We start from the raw sequence: 10597 nt of genomic DNA on the forward strand, positions 1-10597 counted from the left end.
TAATTATCAGTAAATATTTTAGAATAACGACAATTTTATGACGTGCTCTGCAAAGACGGAGCCACCATTACAAAACATAGTTATATCAATTATACCCATGGAATTAGTAAGTACTACATACAAAGTACTCACTAAATCCATGATTATACCTAAATATGGCCTTTGTTAGACGTACCTACTTAATACTATATGTGGCCAAAGCGTCAAGATTGGCGAATTTTTAGCCGATAATGTATGATATATATAGGTTGCATGGCAGGCATGATATATTTACTCTTTGTGCGTTCGGGTGCTTCGGGGAGTCTAAAACACCTCGTAAAGGCAACGCAATGCCGCTTAAAAGCCTTTGCTAAAAACTTAGATTTCACGAATTCCATAATAAACTCTGTTTTCAATTTTTAAGAAATATCTCATTTTCATTAACAACATTCTACGATTAAGCAATGGCCGGAACCGGATTTTCTTGTTTTTTTAATGAGTTGGTAGCCAATAATTCAACTTATGTCTTTTATCATATTATAGAGACTTGAAAACCCTACTGTATAATTTATATGTTGAGTGATAAAACTTTTTTAAGTAATTAAATATGTAAATGGAATTTGAGTGAAGTTTGTTATTAATGTTGTAGATATAAATTAATATCTGCAGTTCCGCATTTAAACCTCATGTACAAGAGTATACATTTTTTATTTCATTGAGATTCCCCTATTTGTCCAGTCACTGTGCTATTTTCTGCAATATTTATAAACTAACTTTCATTGATATTTTTAAATCACGGGGTTATAGTGCCGATTTGTAAGTCACTTTTCACTGTCGAGATTTTTTGCGCAGTGAGACGTACGCAGCCAACATTGCGTTTAAAGACGTTGTGATTGATTTCGGCACCAATGTCATCACTTTCCGTACCTATATGTAAGTATATTATTTTACTCTTTGGTCACCACTATTCGAAAAGATTCGATAGTGAAAAGCGACTTGCAAACCCGCTAAGATCCTCGTGTATAAGATCGTTCGCCTCTGTATTTACCATATTGTTATATTTTTAAATATATATAAAAGCTTACTTATTATTATAAAGTTTTTTTAAATAAAATAGTGATATCATTTACATTCTGAGTACCTACGGAAAGTACTTACTAAATCCATGACCGGGATTTATGCTACGCGTCGACTACTGTCGCCAAAGGGAAGGCGTCCCAATAAGGTCATCATCTGTACATGTAATGTATCTCTGTGACATACGAATTAAAAAGTTATGAAAAAATGGCACATGAGTTTGTATACCAATCTGACTCATGTATAGTAATTTTCATCGTCCACCACTTGCTTCCGGTGAAGGAAAACATCTTTAGGAAATCTGCATTCTGATTGATTATCAACTTTCATGTGAAAAGAAGAAGGCAATAGCAAACCACTCCATTAATAGTGCCAAGACTCGTGCCACTCTATTAGTAGTGGATAGAAATGTATTTCTATCCACATGAGGAGATGAGAAAGAGATGTAGAATGGCCTAAATTACCGGGATCATGGAATTAGTAAGTCGAAGTACTTACTAAATCCATGATCGGGATTTATGCTACGCTTCGACTACTGTTGCCAAAGGGAAGGCGTTCCAATAAGGGGATCATCTGTACATGTAATGTATCTCTTTGACATACGAATTAAAAAGTTGCTAGAAACATTTCTAAGCGTTATTTTGACACAAAGAAGAAAAAAAAATTAGTGACAGATGTCAGTGTCACAATAACAAAAAAAAATAAAATAAATCATAGTGATGAAATTTCGCTTTTACAAAAAGAAATTAAAATTAAATAAAAAAGACCTAATTAATTTAACTCTTCATTATTATATGATTTATCCATAAGTTGAAATCATCATTTTATCGTTAACTAAACATAACTCGGTAAAGAATCATAAAATGGTTTGTGTGCCCTGCTTTATTGTTCCTGTTCTGCTATTTTTGTGGCACAAGTTTATTCAGCCCTACGTCCTAAGGTTCTGGAACCCTTGGGCTGTGAAGGACGCTGATGGAAACGTCAAGACACAGGTTCCGTTCAAATGTGAAGGAGGAGTGTGTGTTTTTGCACCCAAAAGTAAGAAAGAAAAAGAAACGACGGATCAAGATGCTCAACGAGAATCGCTGAATGAAACGCGACCCACAGATAGATTAAAAGCAGATTAAAATAATTATACAATTAATATGACATTCTGTATATTTTGAGACATCCAAAATGCAAGTTTAGTTGAGGTACACAAAGACAACAGGTTGCATTACCCAACATCCTTGACCTTACTTAATATTATAAAATTTATTATTTAGTAGTATGTATGTTGAATTTGTTGCATATGAATAAATAAAATTGCATTTATCATTATTTAATTTCAATACAATTAATTTCTTTTGATTCTAAAAACCTTGACACAATGGCTACTGTAACAATCTTACTATGTCTATTGCTTTGAGTCGAATGCTCCAATTTGAAAGGGAATGACGGGGCATGTCTTCGACTTAAATCGTTGTTAGCATAGAATAGCAGGTAGGTAGAAACCTGAAGGCCTTCCTCCCATATTGCGTACACATTGTGTAAAAAAAAAAAGATTGTGTGGACCATGGAATTAGTAGGTACTACGGAGTACCAGCTACTAATTCCATGGTGTGGACACAATGTTTACCTACATGTTTTATGTTTCATGGTAACCTCTCTTTGTAGTGGTAAGAGGATATTTGCCTGAGTTGTTTGATAAGGATAAAAAAAACTAAAATTATATTCATACACATGTATTCCTGTACTGAAAGGTGATACAATTTATTTATCCATACTTATATATGACTATCAATTTATGGAGTCAGAAATCTTATTTTAAAAATAATGTCCAGTTTCATTCTTACATTTTATCTTACACTGAACTTATAAAATAGCAAATATGGAATAGCTGCAACATATTTTACGAATATGATAAGATAAACAGATGTCAGTAAACAAATAAATCGTAACGCAAATTGCAGATAGTCCACACTGTGTATGCTTAAAATTACGACACATCCTTCTCATTCAATGGCAACCTCTCAACAATAACCAAAAGTAACAAATGTCCATGACACTCTTATAAAGACGCGCTTAAAATTTAACATTTCATTTCACATTCTTCAATTCTACATCAAACACTAGAGTAGAATTAGGCGGAATTACCGGTGGCGAACCTTTAGCACCATACCTGGAAAAATATAAATTTTAACATAAGTGAGATATCCTACCTCTTGCATTTAATATGTCAAGGTGCTTGGATTTAAGCACGTCGATTTTAGGGCTCCAAATTAAAAACCAGCAATGTAGGTACGTCTAAATCGCCTTTGCAAACTATGAAGAAGTTTGGACCCGTCACTAGGCGTTACACACACGGCAACGTGCACCATTCTGTCGTGCGACGTACATTATTGTCTCCTACATATTTTTCTAATAGTACAACAAATAACATGTATTTTTTGTAATCATTAACATAATTCCTCATTAACGTAATTCCTGTTAACATATAAGGTCCTTGAGTGCAGCATATTCTGCATAGTGTAGTGTGTATATATTTAGTACGTACGCCATGGCGGGCGGGCAGACGATGCGGCGCTTGCCGCCGACCTTCATACCGGCGATGCCCACGTCCCAGCCCGAGATCACGTCCTTGGCGCCGAGCCGGAACTTGAAGCCCGGGCCCTTCAGACAGTTGTCAAACATCTTGTTGTTCTGCTTCAGCCGACCTTCATAGTACACCTGAAGAGATACATTCACTTGTAAGTAAATAATAGTTAGCTGAAACTGTAACCATGACAGTATTTTTTATGCTGTTGTATTTAATGATGCACAAGGAAATAGCAGTAGTAATTACGATTGGTGCTCTTTTTCTTATATTTGCAACATAGAAGGCTTTTCAGCCAGCACTAAGAATCTAGAAATAAATTACATTATTGGGTGTAGTCCACATACCGTGACGAACTTTCCGGGTTTCGCGGCAGGTCCTGATCCCACCTTTGTGTCCTCGATGGACACTCCACCACTGAGAGACTTTTTCTCTTTCTTCTCTGCGGCGCCATCTTCTTTTTTCGTTTCAGGCTTTTTCTTCTCTGCCTTTTGTTGCTGACCATCTGCCTTCTGTAATTATTTTTGTAAAATAGATAACCTAACACCAATTGGCTTGAGGCGACTACAATAATCCATATGACAAACATCCACAAAATGAAGTAGTTTTCTTTGTGCATGTCACACATAATTTCATGAAGCGAAATATAATTCAAATTCAAATTCAAATTGTTTATTGCTTCCTTAATGTCAAATACAGGTCTTCATTATAAAAATAGTAGCAATTAAGGACCCTGACGGGCGCTGCAATGGGAGAAGGGCCACATTTGTCGATGTTAGAGAACCTTTGTCAGTGTAAAGTGACATTATTAACATGAATAAATTTTATCTATTAAATTTAATCATTTTTGATAAGTATAAATTACTTCATGTTTCATCTTTAGGCATAATCTATTATCAGTCATACATTTTTGATAAGTCAATAATAATAATAATATTAATAAAATTAATGTCAAAAGTTCATCCTCAAGTAAGTATTTTAATTATTTGAATTAATTTTTATTGTGTAAATTTATCTTCTAAATATTCATTAATTGTGTAATAACATTTATTAATCAAGATTTCCTTAACTTTTTGTAAAAACGTTTTGATATTTTCTATTTCTCTAACGGCGTTTGGGAGTTGATTATAGATTTTTATAGACATTACTAGGGGGCTAGTTGAGTGGAGTCGGAGGCGTGAAATAGGCAGCTGCAACTTATTTTGATGTCTGAGTGTGTATTTGGTTACCATATCTTTCCGCGATTTGAAAAACTCGGGATATTTTCGGGTAAATTTGCATGCTTGTAGGATGTATATACACGGCAGAGTTAGGAGTTTGTGCTTTTTAAAATAAGGTTTGCAGCTGTCCGTTTGTTGTGTATTTGTAATTATGCGCACAAGTTTCTTTTGTAGGGTAAATATTCTATCACAGTCGGTTCCGTTGCCCCACAAAAATGTACCATAACTAAGCCATGAGTAGGCATAGGCGTAGTACGTGATAATTGCCGTTTCAGCGTCAGTGGATTTTTTTACCTCTCTGAGAGCATACGTGAACTTAGATAGTTTAGCACATAGCTTTTGGATATGCGACTTCCAGTTTATATGGCTATCTATGTTTAAACCCAGAAGAGTAAATTCATTTACTACCTCCATATATTTAGAAACCCAACTTAAAAGGAATTTAAGAATAGTTCTGTCATTATTACTTTATTAGTTTATGAACCAACCTTGGATTTGTCAACACCATTGACTTGAGGTTGGGCCTTGGCTTGCTCACGGAGCTTCTTCTTCAATCTCTTCTTCTGAGACTTTGTCAATTTGGACACATCTACCTTCTCCTCCTAAAAAATAACATCACACAATATAAAGCAAAGTTTGGGTATGGTGTCCATAACCTAACCCTAGTTATATAAAACTCTGGGATATAAATTCTGTTTTTATTTTTTACAACACATGAAAAAATATTTTTTCTGTTAATACTTGAGCAAATCAATGATCAAAGTATGTGAGGATTGAAAACTAAGTTAGTTTTATTCTTGGTAAATTCTTGAGGTCAACAAGTCATGTACCCATCCTAAGTTGAAAAAAATTATTTAATTGAAGCTTATATAAATTATATCTATTGCTGTGCCACAGCTTCTTCCTTCCATCCAACCTTCAAAACACAGAATATTTTATAATGGATAAAAAATATGATTTAAAACTCAAAAATTTTATAATGAATTTACCTTGCTAGTGTCCAATGTAGTGTCTCCTCCAGATGTCTCCATCTCATCATCGTCTTCCTCCTCATCCTCAGCTTCTTCCTCACCTTCCTCATCGTCTGATTCTTCCTCATCACTGAAAATGCCATATTTATTTCTTGTTTAGTCAAAATTGTACAAAAGGTGTAAAGGGTCTGTTACAGAAGTCACATGGAACTCAATTTATATAAAAACTTGTGAACCAGCAGCTACTGCCTACCAATATTATTATAAATGGGAAACTTTGAATTAAAAATGGGACTTCAATCTAATCTCGCACACATGTAGAATATATCCTGGAATAAGATTTTAAATACCAGCTGCTTTAAAACAAATAAATTCAAAATGTTGACTGAACATACAATAGGAACTTTAAAAATAACAACATAGTTTTAAACATAATTTTTCATAAACACAAATTTAACAGAACAATATTTTTAACACCCGACTACAGGAGTTTTCTATGTATCTGTATGTCTGTCTATGTCATTGTATCAGTCAATTATTTGGAAGATAGAGGAGAGTTTTCTTTGCTACGCTTAGAAAATAAATATTCAGCCATTTGGATACCAGCAACTCTTTTTGCTTCTTGAATTTTTAATTTTATTTTTTAAGTGTAGTTTACAACATGTGTTCCTGATACAAATACATATGAGGCAAATAATCAAAATCAGTTAATAATTTACCTGTCATTATCACCTTCAGCGGAAGTGTTCACTTTAAAGGACTCATCATTCTCATCAGTGTCAATGTCCTCACCATCCAAGAACTTCTGGAGATGATCATCATCATTATCCTCATCATCTGAGCTGTCTTCTGCTGCTGGCTTCTTGTTGGGTTTCTTCTCTTGCTATAATAAAATGTTTGCAATTAGGCCTCTAGTCAGCCTTTAACATAGACTGCCAATTTATTGGTATTTTATGACAAAAAGTATATCAAACTTTGCTTTAACTGTTTGTGTATAACAAACAGCTTGTGTGTACATCACACAAGCTCGATTAACTGAATTGAAAAAATCTGTTCTAACAGAATGGCAATGATCTATGTTTGATAACCAATAGTCTGAATTACTTCAATTTTAAAAAATCTAGATAATAAGTCGCAGTTAGTAGTATTACCTTTGCTTTTTTGGCAGCTGATAAATCATTACTATTGTCTAGTTTCCTCTTGTTTTTGGCGGGAACAAGGGCTGGCACATCTTCCTCTTCTTCTTCCTCCTCCTCATCAGACAGCTCCTCCTCAAACTCAGGGTCCAGGTAACCGGTTAAGTGCACATTGCATTTACCTGCAATTTCACATCAAACAATAAGTTAACAAGATGGCTATTAATCTATTTGCATAAAATGATCAAAGTATGTGAGGATTGATCACAGGCCTACTGGTCTCATGTTCATGCTGCCAAGCTGCAATCAAGATTCCACACCAGCAACAAGATACACTAGTTACAGAAGTGAACATATACATCAGAACACATAGGGACACATAAAAAAGGATTATTTGATGTAATATGCATGTCCATGCTTCTGCCACCTGGCATCAAAATGGTAGAGCTTGCATTAAAATTGTTGTATAAAGGATATTTCTACAGAATATTAAAATCTATTTTTTTTTTAAGTTTATTGAACAATAAAATACTGAAACAATTCTTTAGCGTTAAATTATATGTTACTGACCATTTGTGAGGAAAGAAACAGCATCTCCAGCCTTAAAGTACAAATCCAGAGGCACTTGTATGGTTTTGTTTTTCTGAAGTGTGCACACTAGGAAGTTCTTTCCATCAACCACAACCATGACTTGACAAGGGTCATTGTCCCCTGTGGAGATGTCCATCGCAGCCTGTGAAATGTGGAATGGCTTCTCCACCACTTGTGTGTACCGCTTGTTAGGTTCCATTATCAATCCTTAAATAATACATAATTTTTAGATTAATTTGGTATAGTCTGCTTATTTCTAGTTCAGGATACATTTTGAATCTAAAATCTTAGGGGTAGTAAGCACACACCTAACATTTTAGATATGGCCGATACATATACAACCAAAATAGGCAGAAAATTTGGAATAATAACCTTGTCGGCATCATGTGGCTATGCAATTCCAAAAATGTTTAAGGAAAAGTTTGATAAAGGCAACAAAGTGGGAACCAGATGTTTGGAGAACATTGTGAAAAAATATCCATTGCAATGATTTAGTCACAAGGCTACAAGTGTAATTGAAAGTATTATTGATTGAAGGAACAATTAATTATCCCATTTTTAGCTGAGAAAATGTGGTGATGACGGAAACACGTGGTGGTAGTTTAATTCAACCGGCTCCGTAACTTACCCCAAAACATCTTGACAGGTATTTATTCACGGGATATTTAAAACTGAATATAGATTTATAATGCGTTGGAAACTTTACTGACACACAAAAATCGAATCTAAACTAAAATCATAACATAAGAGGATTATTGCAACGATGTAAGCAATCGCGGCAAAATCAACCAGTCAAGTCAACCACCACGAAAGAACGAGCGAGCGGCGAAAACATAGACAAAAATTTTCATCACTGGTTGTCATAGACAAAATATTGACAGATCAAAGTTGTCATCTTAAAGAAATTCGAGTTGAATATCCTGCAAAATCCTATTTTTCAATAATCTTTTAAACAGCAGACAAAGAAAATTATTGACTTCGTAAAATCTTTCGTTTCTCTCATATACTTACACCCGTAGAAAGGGAACTCTCATAGTGTGTCCGGTCCGGTTTTAAACAACGTTGTTTTTATGAGATCTCATTTCGTTTTCTTGGTTTTTGACGTGGTTTTTATGTCTTATGTCTTCCATTTCGCTCATATAAGAAAGAGATGTGCGTATGAAAATACATGAGAAGGAACGAGATAGAGCGATGATATATTTTTGTCCCCTCATCAGGTGCCCGACCCAATTTACCACTGCGTTTCATATGTGGATTAGACGGACACATGTCCGTTTTTCTTTTGCCTTTGCTACATAATATAGACAATGTAAAATGTGACATAAATTTGACATTGACACATACTGTTCTTCAGCTTCTTTAGTAGACTATAAATTTCTTTCTTTTTGCTATCTGTCAAAAGACGAGAGCTACCTATTTTCAATCATGGTAAATTTTGATTTTATATAAACCAGTTAAAATCTTTGCAATCGTGCTTGAAAATATGCGTTGTGATTAATTGTATTGTCACTGGAACTATATTTCCTTGTGTTTCCACGTTTATTTACGTTATAACCTATACCTATTCCAGGGTCGTGTCCGAACCAAAACCGTCAAGAAAGCGGCGAAGATTATCATTGAGAAGTATTACACTAAACTGACACTTGATTTCGACACAAACAAAAGAATATGTGAAGAAATTGCTATCATTCCAACCAAACCCCTCCGTAACAAAATTGCTGGGTAAGTACATAGGTACTCGCCACTTGCACTTTCATTTTGCATGTTCTCTATCTATCGATTTGTTCCTAAATAATTGAACAATATGCTGTGATGTATAAAAGCTAGCAAAATTTCACTAGCTAGACATGGAACATAGTGGAAATTTTAATGTTTACATTTTGTTTAAGAAGAGTGGTTGTTTAATTTCTGTGTCTCTTGCCAATATATTTAAACAATAACAAAGAAAGATTTTTTTACTTATTGTGTGTCATGTGCCTCAACTATGGGATCTGCCACCCTGAATTAGGGTTTACAGGGGTGAGGGGGTTAAAGTTTACTCCCCTAAGTACACCCCATTTTGACAAATGCATAGTTTTTGCGATGATTTTTAATTATGTATGTCCTTTGATATCTTTTGAGAATACTAAAAGAAATATATTTGTAACATAAGTAAATGATACATTTAGATAGCTAACAATATGGGTTAGATTATGCTTATTGCCACACAGTATGTTAAAATTGTACAAAAACATCAAACTTACAAAGTTTCTTAACTACCTAAGTGTATGTCTACCATTTGTACATAGTTTTTGTAATTTTGTGAAATAAATTCTTGAAGTCAACAAAACCTAGCATCCATTAAGTTAGAACCACAAACCAAAACAAGTGATTTGTGTAAGACCTGCCTCAGCATCATCTGCTATAAACAATATTTTTATCTTTAGGTTTGCCACCCATTTGATGAGGCGTCTCCGCCACTCACAGGTCCGTGGAATCTCCATAAAACTTCAAGAGGAAGAGAGGGAACGACGTGACAACTATGTCCCGGAAGTCTCTGCTCTTGAACATGACATCATTGAGGTGGATCCTGACACCAAAGACATGTTGAAGATGCTTGACTTTAACAACATCAATGGTCTTCAGTTGACGCAGCCAGCCACGCAAGGTGGTTATGGTGGCAGACGTAATTAAGTATAATAAATAATAACATAAAATATTTTTTTATTTTTGTACATTTCCCTAGAATACAGTAGATTACAAGGAATCAGAAAATTGTAAAAAAAATGTGCAAGACATGCACGCATCAGCTTAATGAGCTCCTTGTGTGTTATAAATAAATGTGGTGTGAGGGCCCACTTCTTGAAATTCTAAAATATGCTTGTGATATGGTGAATTTTATAAAAGAATAGCCTAGTTGACAAATGTTTGTTTTTATGACTACTTCTATGATAGAAATACTAGTAGAAAAATTCTGTCATAATGATAATGTTTTCAAAGATATAAAGTAACACATTTTGGACTCGTCCTGTTCCTTCCATATTATGACACGCAAGTGAAGTCACAACT

General features: G+C 34.5%; 3 protein-coding genes across 3 annotated transcripts; 2 read left to right on the forward strand and 1 right to left on the reverse strand.

Moving 5' to 3' along the window:
- The first annotated feature begins 1775 nt into the window (after positions 1-1775).
- LOC128675880 (uncharacterized protein) lies at positions 1776-2392 on the forward strand. Its single transcript, XM_053755621.2, has one exon. The coding sequence runs from the start codon at positions 1920-1922 to the stop codon at positions 2181-2183; it is 264 nt and encodes an 87-aa protein (XP_053611596.1). The 5' UTR covers positions 1776-1919; the 3' UTR covers positions 2184-2392.
- A 372-nt stretch (positions 2393-2764) lies between these two features.
- On the reverse strand, positions 2765-8404 carry Fkbp39 (FK506-binding protein 39kD). The gene is made up of 9 exons (XM_053755620.2): positions 8178-8404; positions 7529-7756; positions 6974-7140; positions 6542-6705; positions 5841-5952; positions 5340-5453; positions 3979-4143; positions 3593-3765; positions 2765-3217 (listed from the first exon to the last, which is right to left on the reverse strand). The coding sequence occupies exons 1-9, from the start codon at positions 8185-8187 to the stop codon at positions 3136-3138; spliced, it is 1215 nt and encodes a 404-aa protein (XP_053611595.1). The 5' UTR covers positions 8188-8404; the 3' UTR covers positions 2765-3135.
- Positions 8405-8851: 447 nt separating this feature from the next.
- Positions 8852-10247, forward strand: RpS17 (Ribosomal protein S17). The gene is made up of 3 exons (XM_053755985.2): positions 8852-8977; positions 9120-9271; positions 9976-10247. The coding sequence occupies exons 1-3, from the start codon at positions 8975-8977 to the stop codon at positions 10220-10222; spliced, it is 402 nt and encodes a 133-aa protein (XP_053611960.1). The 5' UTR covers positions 8852-8974; the 3' UTR covers positions 10223-10247.
- The last annotated feature ends 350 nt before the right edge of the window (positions 10248-10597 follow it).

The sequence above is a fragment of the Plodia interpunctella genome, chromosome 15, assembly GCF_027563975.2.
Source record: "Plodia interpunctella isolate USDA-ARS_2022_Savannah chromosome 15, ilPloInte3.2, whole genome shotgun sequence".
NCBI lineage: Eukaryota > Metazoa > Arthropoda > Insecta > Lepidoptera > Pyralidae > Plodia > Plodia interpunctella.